At 43.6% G+C, this 13,121-nt stretch overlaps 1 protein-coding gene across 1 annotated transcript in view; it reads right to left on the bottom strand.

Moving 5' to 3' along the window:
* KNL1 (kinetochore scaffold 1) overlaps nt 1-13,121 on the bottom strand; it is a 50,226-nt gene that overhangs the window by 13,648 nt on the left and 23,457 nt on the right. Inside the window, exons 11-15 of the mRNA XM_050954775.1 lie at nt 12,732-12,879; nt 11,509-11,576; nt 11,277-11,375; nt 4,662-4,777; nt 2,069-2,159 (exon numbers count right to left, since the gene is read on the bottom strand). Of these exons, the coding sequence (XP_050810732.1) occupies nt 2,069-2,159; nt 4,662-4,777; nt 11,277-11,375; nt 11,509-11,576; nt 12,732-12,879 (522 nt within the window). The remainder of the gene's footprint in view (nt 1-2,068; nt 2,160-4,661; nt 4,778-11,276; nt 11,376-11,508; nt 11,577-12,731; nt 12,880-13,121) is intronic.

Consider the following 13,121-nt stretch of genomic DNA (forward strand, 5'->3'; position numbering starts at 1 on the left):
TAGTGGCCAACATCGGAAGCTTCAGGGAAGGGTGAAAGACACACACCATCCGCACTCTAGAAACGCAGGTGCAAGACAATCTACTTCAACATGAAGGTTTCATTCTAATCCCTAACAGAGATTGGCTTAGTATCCCTTGCAACATTTGTTAACATTAACTATAACAAAAATATCCAAGAGTTGTTATCCATAATGATGTCCAACCCATCTTTGAATCCTGCTAAGTTTTTTATCTCAATGACATCCTGTGACAATGAGTTCCATAGTTTAATTATGAACTGTGAAAAAGTATTGCTTTATCACTTTTGAATTTACTGTGTTCTAATTTCATTGAATGTCCCCTTGTTCTTGTATTGAGACAGTGAAGCTCCTGATCTTTCTCAATGCTATTAATTATTGTGTATACTTTAGTGTGTCCCCTTTTTTCAGACCCAAATGTTTTCAGTTTCTCATTGTAAGAATTTCTCCATGCCCCAAATCATTCTCATTGTCCTTCTTCAAACCCTTGCCAACTCTAATAGCCTTTTTTGAGATAGGGTAACCAATGCTGAATACAGCATTCCAGATGGAAGGAGGCTCACTGATCTATATAATGGAAAAATATTTTCTGTATTATCCATAACTAAGGCTATGCTTTAGTCGTGGGTATTTTTAGTAAAAGTCATGAACAGGTCACAGGCAGTAAACAAAAATTCATGGCCCGTGACGTGTCCATGACTTTTACTATATACCCCTAACTAAAACTTGGGCCAGGAGGCAGAGGGTGCTGAGGGAGCAGATGGCCCAGTACCCCCGCTGGTGCTGGGGTGGCGGAAGGGGAGACAGGCGGCAATATACAGTCCGTGGCCCGTTGGTGTTGGGGAGGGGAACGCGGTTTGGCAGGCCTGGCAGGCTCCCTACTTGGCTCCAACCGGCATGTCCCTGCAGCTCCTAGGGGAGGGGCAGCCTGGGGGGCTCTGCGCATTGCTATGTGCGTGGAGCCAACTGGCCCCTCCACCTAGGAGCTGCAGGGACATGCCAGTGGAAGCCGGGGTGCCCCTCCCCCAGGTAAGCGCCACCCCGCACCCCAGCCCCCTGCCACAGCCCTGAGCCCCCTCCCACACACCCGAACTGCTGCTGCTGCTGGCCCAGGGGCTGCCTGGCTCGGGCAGCCTCTGAGCCAGCACCAGCCGCTGCAAAAGTCACAGAGGTCACAGAAACTCACGGAATCAGTGACTTCCATGACAGACACAGCCTTATCCATAACATTCATTACACATACTAACATCTTGTTTGCTTTTCTGACTGTAGGGGTGCACTGAGCAGAATTCTTCATTGCATGGTCTATAGTGACATGATGATTCTTTTCCTGAGTTGATGAATTAATTTAGAATCCAGAAAGGTGTATGAGTTCAAATTTTTCCACCCAATGTGCATTACTTTGCATTTATCAACACTGGTCATCATCTGCCACTGTGTAATCTATTTTCCTGGCTTGGTTAGGTCCCTCAGAAATTCCTAACTCTTCTCTTAATTCAACTAACCCAAATAACTTTGTATCACCATCAAATTGAAGATTGAAACTAGACAAAGTCAGACTGGAAATATGGGGTAAATTTTTAACAGTTGTTTTAATTAACCATTGGAACAATTTACCAAGGGTCCTGTGGATTCTCCATCGTTGACAATTTTTAAATCAAGATTGGATATTTTCTAAAAGCTATGCTCTCGGGATTACTTTGGGGAAGTTCTACAGCCTGTTATACAAGAAGAGAGATACGATAATCCAAATGGTCCCTTCTGGCCTTAGACCTATGAAATTTTGCTACCTTACAACTCATTCCCCTTTTCCAGATTGTTACTATACTAAGCACAAGACCTAATACACAATCCTAAGACATTCTGCTGTTAACTTTTTGCCATGATGAAAATTGACCATTGTTTATTCCAGCTCTTTATTTCCTGTCTCCTAGCCAGTTTTAGATCTATAATAACAATTTGCCTTTTGTCCCACAATTAGCTAGTCATGTCCAGTCACCATTCAAACTTTTATAACTGCATGCAATAAGACTGCAACAGTTGGCATTACCTCTTTATCAGAGAAAGTCCTCATCACCTCCCAGAGGCTCTTATTCACATCCACCAAAAGCTTATCCTGGACACCTGCACACAACTTTAAACTGAAATATGAAAAAAGGTCAGAGAAAGGTCTTGTTGTAGCCATGTAAGACCGCACATATGTAAGACAGCACATATGATGTCATAATTCAACTTATTTCCATATCTGAACTGGCTGGTGCAGTGCAATGACTTATTTGGCGTTTAAGATTGGGGCATGGATAAGGTCAAGGTAATTTAGGATGAACTCCTGGCCCCCCCTGAAGTTGATGGAGTTTTGCCTTTGACTTCAGCGGGACCAAGATTTCATCCATAATGTTTACAGGATAAGCAAGGTGCCCAGAAGTCATTCACATTATATCAGAACCTACCCCAATTAACAGGATGAGCCTACTGTTTTATTCACAATTTGAAGATTTTATTCAATATCCATGTAAAACTTTGCCAAGAGTGATTTTTTTTTTTTTTAATCCTCGGCCTGGGGCATAAAGGCTGTACCATTTTTTTTTATATGGTTATGGTTTTTAATATGGTTCATGCTATGGTTATCAAGACTTTTGTCACCTTGAGGCTGGATTATTGCAATGAAATCTAGAAGCTGAATTTGAAAGTTGAAGCTTGCTTTCATGCTGAAAGCACATTAAATATCTGCTGCTCCAACATCTCCATTGGTTACTAGTTGTGTTCCAGGTGAAGTTTCAGGTGATGTTTTTGAGGTATAAATTCCCAAGTGGCTTTTTCCTTGATTACTTGAGAGACTGCCTCTCTCTGTGAGATACTGTCTTAGCTTTACTGCCATGGATAATCTAACAATCCATTAGTTTAAACAAGGGGCAACCTGGGATTTATTTTCATCTCAAATCTGCACAAGCCCAGATTTGGTGACCTACAGAATATGATGCAAAGCTCATGTTTTCCCCAGCTGTCTTTTTTGTTTGTTTGTTGAGGGAAGGCTGAGCATGCAGGGCAGAGTTATTCAGGGAACAAAAGAGGAGGAAATGGAATTGGTGTTATGGTTGTTAAGTTTTTAGGAGAGCTTTTACATTCCATTTCCTTTGTTTAGTTTTAGCAGTATAACTGCAGCGTGACTAAAGAATCAGATACACCTCTACCCCGACAGAACGCGGTACTCAGGAGACAAAAAATCTCACCGTTATAGGTGAGACCGCGTTATATCAAACTTGCTTTGGCCCTCCGTTCCTTGGTCCCTGACCGCCCCCTCCAGAGACCCTCATCCCTAATCACCCCCAGAACCCCACCCCCTATCCAACCTCCTGTCCCCTGACTGCTCCGACCTCTATCCATCCCTCCCCCCACCCCCCAACAGGCACTCACTGGCAGCGGTGGGAAGTGGAGCAGACCAGCCCCAGCTTGCTCCACTCCACCAGTTCTCAGCCACAGCACTCTGTTTCCTGCCGCAGGTAAGTATGGGAGGCGTCCTTTCCCCAACCTCCCCGCACTCACCAGTGGCGGGAAGCGGAGCAGCCCAGAGCCAGCTAGCTCCACTCCGCCAGCTCCCAGCCGTGGCGCTCCACTTCCCACCGGGCAGGCAAGTGCAGGACCTTTCCCCAGCCTCCCCACAGCGACACAGCTGGGGCCGGGACAAGGAAAGCGGAGAAGGCTGGGGCCGCGTCGCTCCGTTTCCCGCCGCAGGTTTGTGCGGAGAGGTTGGGGAAAAGATGCCCCCCATACTCACCTGCGGTGGGAAGCGGAGCACTGCGCCTGGGAGCTGGCAGAGTGGAGCAGGCTGGGGCCGGGCTGCTCTGCTTCTGCCACTGCTGGTGAGTGCCGGGGGCATCCCTTCCCCCAAGCCCCCTCTCCTGAGGGACGTGGCTGGGGCCAGGGCGAGGGAAGCGGAGTGGGCTGCTCCCAGCCCCCTGCTAATCTCCCGGGTCTCCAAAAGTGCCCTCCCACAGCTCCTGCCCCCAGACCCTGGGGGAGGAGAGCCCCTGACCGCCCCCAAGACCATCTCCCCCTTATTGAACCCTTCGGCCCCGGCCTGGCCTGTCAGAGCTTTACCACCTTATATGCGAACCTGTCTTATATCAGGGTAGAGGTGTACTAGAATCAATTATGAACAAGAAAACTCAAGACTCTGGGATATCGTACTGTCTGTATTTTAACTTGATAAATTCTGAAGAATTAGAACAGATAATGGCAGATTGTAATCCATCATGCTCTTTCTTCTGTTGCTATCTTTTATTGGCTTTGATAAAAGTGTCTAAAAATGTTTATTTTTGCTAACATTAAGTTACATTTACAGGTCTGATGAGATAAAGAACAAATTAAATCACTGGTGGCAGATTTGTCTCTACCCACCTCCAGACCCACAAATCCTACCAAGACTTTCCCACATTCAGCTTTAATACATACGTTTAAATTATTACTTGTTTAAAATTAAACAGATTTACTATTGTCTTGAACTTTTTTCCTCCTGTCCAGTGGAAAATAATGGAATTACTCCCTTCAGGTTATCCTGCATGCAGCCAAATCTAAGATGATGGGTTAAACAAACAAAAAACTAATATTCCTTGTGAATGACAAAAAAACAAGCCCTCTCTTACTCTTCTATCATCTGAGAAAGAACCTGGCAATCTTCTTCATAAATCTGCAGCTTGGGGCGATAAATGTACTGACTGAAAATCAGGTCTTCTGGAGTAGGAGCTGTGTTCACTGCATACTAGAGAGGGAAAGAGGAATTAAACTGAAAAATCCAAAAAAGAGTGCATTTCAGAAACACCAACTTCAAGTCAAATCCACATCCAGAAATTAGTACCAGGATTGAGAGTTATTTAGCAGAAATTTTATTGCAGAGAAAGTTCCTATGGGGGGCAGCATGGCCTAGTGGAAAGGGCAGAGCACTAGAGTTAGAAGTGCTGAGTTCTATTCCATCCTGTACCACATTTACTACGCATCTGAAGGCAAGACATCACTTCCTTACCTTGAATATACTCACCTTTGTGAAGCACTTTGAGATCAAGGGATGAAGCATGCTATATGAGTGCCAAGTATTTTTATTCTTAAAGGTCAACCCTAGAGTATCTGTACACAGGTTACAGTTCAGGAAAATTGCTATAGTAAACCATGTAGGATACAATTTTCAAAAGCACTCATGTGACTTAAAGAAGACCAAGTCCAACTGACTTTCAATCAGACAGACTCCTAAGTGCTTAAGTCACTGGATGCTTTTGAAAATGTTATTCATAGACAAGAATTTATGTAGGCTGTTCTAACTTGAAGCAAGGATGGACGAAGGAAGCTTCTGGTTTTGTTGACTGTTCATTCACTAGTGAAATGGCTAGAGTCCTGCAAATCCGTGTATATTCGCTTTATATCAGCAGATATCCACAGACCATTTTTGTGGATCACGGATCGGATTCAGATACAAATTTTGTATCCGAGCAGAGCTCTAAATATAGGATCTCAAAGGCAGGGAAGTAGCTGTCTTCAGCTCATAGCCTATGAGGCTACTTCCACACTTTCCAGATCTTATATTCTCTCTCCCCACATGTACAGAAAAAAGGGAGGTGATAGATCAAGACAGGTAGCAAAATCCCCCATGCTCCTATCACCACAGTTTAAGCAGCCAAGCAATTTAGGAAACCTCTCCCAACTTCATTGTCATATCAAGTCAATTGGAGGGGGAGGCAGCTACTTCTGCAAAGTAAATCAGGAAGCTATATTGACTTACTTTGCAGAAGCAGCTGCTTCCCTCTCCAACTGACCTGATACGGCACAAATTAAGCACTGGCTGGGCAGCCAAAGAGCCACTTCACCCCCCTCCTGTGCTCCTAACCCCCTGCACCAACCTCCTACACCCCTAAGCCTGCACTCCCCTCATCGCTCCTATTCCCTGTACTGTGCCCCCTTCACCCCTAACCCTTGCACCCCCTCCTGTGTCCATTTGGGGAAACTGATCTGGAGTCACGGACCACCTGCTATCATTGCTCCTCTCCCCCACTCACAGCCCTCTAGTGGGCTGTGGAGGATGACCTACCAAAACATTGGCTGGGCAGCTGGAGAGCACCTTCACCCCCCTCCTATGCCCATCACCACTGCACCACCCTCCTGTGCCCATGTGGGGAAACTGGCCTGGCGTCACAGCACGCCTGTTGTTGCTCCTCACTCCCCTGCTCACAGCCTGCTTAGGAGGATGACCTGCTGAGCCCCAGAAAAAGTGAAGCACTGTAGCCCTGAGATAGTATTCTCCTTGCATGGTTCCACAGGGAGAACAGTGGCTGGTGGAAAGAAACTGGGACTGATGAGTTCTAACTGTGAGGACTTTATAAATCACAAGCTAAATAGGCGGCAGACTTTTTTATTTTACAGTTCAGTTTGTCATTTTGACTTGAGACTTTATTTTACTATTTTTAATGTAAAAGGCTATTTGTTCTCATGCCTGTTCTATAATGAGATTGATGTTTAAAATAATAACAACAGTAGTGTGTACATTTATTAAACCATATAGATTTCTTATCCAGTACACACGCATGCACACAGACGCTCCTCCTGAGCGGCACTGTGAATAGTGTGCTGCTGCGGGTGCAGTGTGGATACAGGTAAAAGCTGGACTGTGGATCGTGGGTCAGATACAAGTTGATTCTTGTGGATGCAGATCCACATTTTTGTATCCACGCAGGGCTCTAGAAATAGCTACGTTAGTCTGTAGGCCCACAAAACTCACTATTTAGAGACCGCATTAGCCATAAAGGGACTTAACATCCATGAATTTATCTAGTTCTCTTTTAAACCCTGTTATAGTCCTAACCTTCATAACCTCCTCAGGCAAGGAGTTCCACAAGTTGACTGTGCGCTGCGTGAAGAAGAACTTCCTTTTATTTGTTTTAAACCTGCTGCCCATTAATTTCATTTGGTGACCCCTAGTTCTTGTATTATGAGAATAAGTAAATAACTTTTCCTTATTCACTTTCTCCACATCACTCATGATTTTATATACCTCTATCATATCCCCCCTTAGTCTCCTCTTTTCCAAGCTGAAGAGGCGTAGCCTCTTTAATCTCTCCTCATATGGGACCCATTCCAAATCCTTAATCATTTTAGTTGCCCTTCTCTGAACCTTTTCCAGTACCAGTATATCTTTTTTGAGATGAGGAGACCACATCTGTACACAGTATTGAATATGTGGGCATACATAAGGGCAATAAGATATTCTCTGTCTTACTCTCTATCCCCTTTTTAATGATTCCTAACATCCTGTTTGCTTTTTTGACTGCCACTGCACACTGTGTGGACATCTTCAGAGAACTATCTACGATGACTCCAAGATCTTTTTTCCTGATTAGTTGTAGCTAAATTAGCCCCCATCATATTGTATGTATAGTTGGGGTTATTTTTCCCAATGTGCATTACTTTACATTTATCCACATTAAATTTAATTTGTCATTTTGTTGCCCAATCACTTAGTTTTGTGAGATATTTCTGAAGTTCTTCGTAGTCTGCTTTGGTCTTAACTAATTTGAGCAGTTTAGTATCATCTGAAAACTTTGCCACTTCACTTTTTATCCTCTTCTCCAGATCATTTATGAGTAAGTTGAATAGGATTGATCCTAGGACTGACCCTTGGGGAAAACCACTTGTGACCCCTCTCCATTCTGAAAACTTACCTTTTATTCCTACCCTTTGTTTCCTGTCTTTTATCCAGTTCTCAATCCATGAAAGGATCTTCCCTCTTATCCCATCACAACTTAATTTACGTAAGAGCCTTTGGTGAGGGACCTTGTCAAAGGCTTTCTGGAAATCTAAGTACACTATGTCCACTGGTTTGTTGACCCCTTCAAAGAACTTTAATAGATTAGTAAGACATGATTTCCCTTTAGAGAAACCATGTTGACTTTTGCCCAACAATTTATGTTCTTCTATGTGTCTGACAATTTTATTCTTTACAATTGTTTCAACTAATTTGCCTGGCACGAACGGTAGACTTACCAGTCTGTAATTACCGGGATCACCTCTAGAGCTCTTTTTAAATATTGGCGTTACATTAGCTATCTTCCAGTCATTGGGTACAGAAGCCAATTTAAAGGACAGGTTGCAAACCATAGTTGTTTGCTCCGCAATTTCATATTTGAGTTCTTTCAGAACTCTTAGGTGAATGCCATCCGGTCCCGGTAACTTGTTACTGTTAAGTTTATCAATTAATTCCAAAACCTCCTCTAGCGACACTTCAATCTGTGACAATTCCTCAGATTTGTCACCTACAAAAGCTGGCTCAGGTTTGGGAATCTCCCTAACAACCTCAGCTGTGAAGACTGAAGCAAAGAATTCATTTAGTTTCGCCGCAATGACTTTATCGTCTTTAAGTGCACCTTTTGTATCTCGATCATCCAGGGGCCACACTGGTTGTTTAGCAGGTTTCCTGCTTCCGATGTACTTAAAAAACATTTTGTTATTACCTTTTGAGTTTTTGGCTAGCTGTTATTCAAACTCCTTTTTGGCTTTTCTTATTATATTTTTACACTTAATTTGGCAGTGTTTATGTGTCTTTCTATTTACCTCACTAAGATATGACTTCCACTTTTTAAAAGATGCCTTTTTATCTCCCACTGCTTCTTTTACATGGTTAAGCCACAGTGGCTCCTTTTTAGTTCTTTTACTCTGTTTTTTAATTTGGGGTATACATTGAAGTTGGGCCTCTATTATGGTGTCTTTGAAAAGTGTCCATGCAGCTTGCAGGGATTTCACTCTAGTCACTGTACCTTTTAATTTCTGTTTAACTAAGCCCCTCATTTTTGCATAGTTCTCCTTTCTGGAATTAAATGCCACAGTGTTGGGCTGTTGAGGTGCTCTTCCCACCACAGAAATGTTAAAAGTTATTGTATTATGGTCACTATTTCCATGCGGTCATGTTATAGTTACGTCTTGGACCAGATCCTGCGCTCCACTCAGGACTAAATCAAGAATTGCCTCTCCCCTTGTGGGTTCCTGTACCAGCTGCTCCAAGAAGCAGTCATTTAAAGTATCAAGAAATGTCTCTGCATTTCGTCCTGAGGTGACATGTTCCCAGTCAATATTGGGATAATTGAAATCCCCCACTATTATTGAGTTCTTTATTTTGATAGCCTCTCTAATCTCCCTTAGCATTTCATTGTCGCTATCACTGTCCTGGTCAGGTAGTCGACAATAGATCCCTACTATTATATTCTTATTAGAGCTTGGAATTACTGTCCATAGAGATTCTATGGAACATATGGATTCACTTAAGACTTTTATTTCATTTAATTCTACTTTTTCTTTCACATATAGTGCCACCCCCTCCACGACCTGTTCTGTCCGTCTGATATATTTTATACCCTGGAATGATTGTGTCCCATTGATTGTCCCCACTCTACCAGATTTCTGCAAAAGCATTGACACACCATTCCCAAGCAGCACAGGTACAACATTTCAGGCACCCAGAGTAGCTGGTGGAGAGGTAAATCACTGCGGGCCTGGGGACACCCCAGCCAGTGGCTCCTACTCTGAGCCGGGATCAGCTGCTAGTCTTGGCTGGGCTGGAGGCAGGAGATGTTGAGACTTCCCCTTCCCCTACAAGGAGTGGCTGGGGCTGTGTCAGACCCACCCCCAGAAACCTCCCCCAGCTGCAGGAAGCTCAGTATCCTCCCCTGCTTCCTGCCCCCATCACTCCTCAGCTTACGGGGTGCTGCTCTCGCATTCACCCAATCCCTGTGCATCCAGACCACCCATACCCAGACACCCCTGCTAAGCCTCACCCGATACATCCAGAACCCTCCTAGCCCTCCATACCCAAACCCTACCCTACTGTACCTCAACCCCTGCACCCAGACTCTCTGCCTCCGGACCCTCACCCCTGCACCCAGACCACCCCCCACTGAGATCCCTGCATTCAAAACCCCAACCTTATGCCCCACCCCCTGCACCCTGAGCCCCCACATCCAGACCCCCATGCGACTGACCCCCAACTAGTTGCACCCAGACCCTCACCCCACCAAGCCCCACTCCCACCGCACCCAAATGTCTCTCCTGAGACTCCCACATCCAGACCACTCTGCTGAGCCTCAACAACCTTCACCCGGAAGCCCCTGTAGAGTCCCACTGCCTTTGCACCTGGAACAAGCCACTGTGCATCCAGATCTCCCCACACCTAGACCCCCCTCAACTGAGCTGCCTGTACCCAGACTGTCCCACAGAGAATCTTCTCACCCCACATGTGGATCCCCCCCACATTGAGCCCCTCCACACTTAGATCCTGCCTTGTTGAGCCTACCTGCCCCACACCTGGGGCAGAGGGGCATGGCCCCAGGGTGTTTCTGGGGCAGATCCATGTCTTGTGCTGTGTCAGGGTTGGGTGCAGCCTCACTGCTGAGTCCGTGTCCTGGGGCTGGGGAGGCAGCAGGGTGACCTTCCACTTTTGTGCAGCCAGTGGCCTGTGCTCCCCAAACGCAGTGCTGAAGCCTCTGCATTTATTTATTGACAAATAAAACTTGCAGAATTTTAAAATATTGTGTGCCTAATTTTTAATTTTTTGGTGCAGAATGCCCTCAAGACTAATATAAGAAAATACAATAAAATATCCTGCCAAAGCTACTCCTAAACTAGTCAGAGATTGCTGTTGTAAGAAGCTAAATGTTCCCACTTTCCAGGAGTGTTGTGTGCATCATCTCTGGCACAATGAGCAGTTCCTACTGGCACAAGGAAGAGATCAGAAACAGAAGTTGGGCTAGACCAGCCCCAATGTAACCATTGCCATTTTACCAAATAAAAGCTGCACTCCAGAATATATTTACAAAGCCAGTTTCAAAGCAGAGTACAGGATACGGGAGTAGATCAATGCACACAAAAGAACTGCTAGTGCACATCAGAAGTGCCCACATAGATACTTAGTGCGCAGGCTAGTGGGGGTAGATTCACACCCTGGCATGCCACAAACTAAGTATTCATGTAGGTAAGCCCTTAGTGTGTAATAATTCTGAGGTGACCTGATCTACAGGGTTGGAAAATAAACTGTCCATATTTATTCAGAAGTAAACTGGGGAAAAGGGAAAAGGGCTGGTTAGTCTGTGGGCCTGATAAAAAAGATCTTTACAACTCAACTTCTTTAGCCGTCTTTAGTCAGATTCTATAAAATAATTGAAATAAAGACTGAGAAACACATTTTAAGTGGCAGTGATGAGTATGCGTTTGAGAGGTTAGATACTCACGTTGGCTGGAAGATGACTCTGCCGGGGCTTCTGAATTAGAATATGGACCTGGAGAAGCGTAAAAAACTCCCCTACTGTGATAACACCATCCTGAAATTTCTGCAGAGTAAATAAAGTGCTAATTAGAGTATGCTCATTAGCAAGGGTGCATCCAAAAGAGTATCCAAAGAGAAGACAGGCAACATGTTTCTTATTAGGAAAAAAATTAAAAGCCTTTTAGATATCTACATACCTCAAATAAATTCTGTTCACAAATACTGTCCATGAGAAGCTGAGATTCCATCTGACTGCTTCGCTGCACTAGAGAGAAAGGAGACTGCTGTGGTTCAAAAATAAAACTAGATGAAGTCATGACTGTAGGTACATACCAGTTCAGATTACCAGAACAATTTTCATATAATTCAGAGTTTGACCTTCAAACCATATGAACAATGCTTTTTCTGCCTAAAAAATATGCTTACGCAGGGCTTGTCTACATGTACAGTACAACAGCAATGCAGATGCACTGTTGTAGGGCTTAGTGCAGACACTACCTATGCCAAAGGCAGAGCTTGTCCCATCGACATAGGTACTCTACTTCCCTGAGAGGCAGTAGTTATGTTGACAGGAGAAGCCCTCTCGTTGACATAGTGCTGTCTACACTGGGAGTTACAGGCCGGTATAACTATGTCGCTCAGGGCTATGGATTTTCCACACCCCTCAGTAATATAGTTATACTGACATAAGTTTATAACGTAGACCAGGGCTTAGCAGCAAAAGAAATACTGTTGGGGAAATTTGAGGTAATAGGAAAGTTCATTAGTAGTTAATGATATGAAGTTTCTAATGTTTATGTTTTAGAATATATCCTAATACCATTTGAATATTATTCACATGACTTATTAGGCTGGTGGTGAAAAGGGTTATGGGATCAGAGTTAAGTTGCTTATGAATCTTAACTCCAACATTCTCAAATTTCAAGGATGTTTTTGTTTTTAAGTTACATTTTAATTGGATTTTCTGTTCAAAGTATATTTCCAACTTTCAAATCTTATTTGGCTGAATAATCAAATGAAAGAAACTTATCTATATTTTCTTCAGTTCTCTCTAGTACATGTTCCCCTTGTGTCATCTCAATTGATCTGTGACACCTGAGCCTCTCTCTCTATTATGAATATAACCACCATTTCTGGTGAGGACAGATAAAAATTATTGCAGGCCTTCCTTCAACTAGTAACAAGAGTCTGCTTTTTCTAAATCACTTCTTAGGAAAAATGCCATTACCATTTGTACTCATTCACAGAATCAAAGAGCAATTTTAACTGAGAAAGATTAATACATATTACCATACAGAGATAACACGACATGCAGCATTCCCAGAGAAAATAAATGCTGGTAAGAGACCCTTATCTACTAAGTTGATTAAAACCCAAATAAGTTAACAGTTTTAGGTGAATACTGCCAAAAGAGTCTTACTACTAAGATCTATGTCAGCTTTAAGAGAATCCAGACAGCTGCTGTTGCTAGAGTTGGTCCTCTCCAGGCTTTTTGCTGATAGACTTGGAGGATTTTCACCCTCTTGAGTTTCTGCTTGGGTATGAGACAAAATGATGCTGGAGGTAGCCTGAAATCAAACAGTGTTAAGAAAACAGATATTTATTTGGACACTTGCTATATAACAGCTACATTGTGACTTTCCATAGCAAATCGTGTTTAGCGTCTGCATATTATATGTAGGGTCCTACCAAATTCATGGTCCATTTTGGTCAATTTCAGCCATATGATTTTAAAAATCATAAATTTCCTGATTTCAGCTATTTAAATCTGAAATTTCACGGTGTTGGAAATATAGGGGTCTTGACCCAA

This window comes from Gopherus flavomarginatus, chromosome 5 (genome assembly GCF_025201925.1).
Source record: "Gopherus flavomarginatus isolate rGopFla2 chromosome 5, rGopFla2.mat.asm, whole genome shotgun sequence".
In the NCBI taxonomy this organism is placed as follows: domain Eukaryota; kingdom Metazoa; phylum Chordata; order Testudines; family Testudinidae; genus Gopherus; species Gopherus flavomarginatus.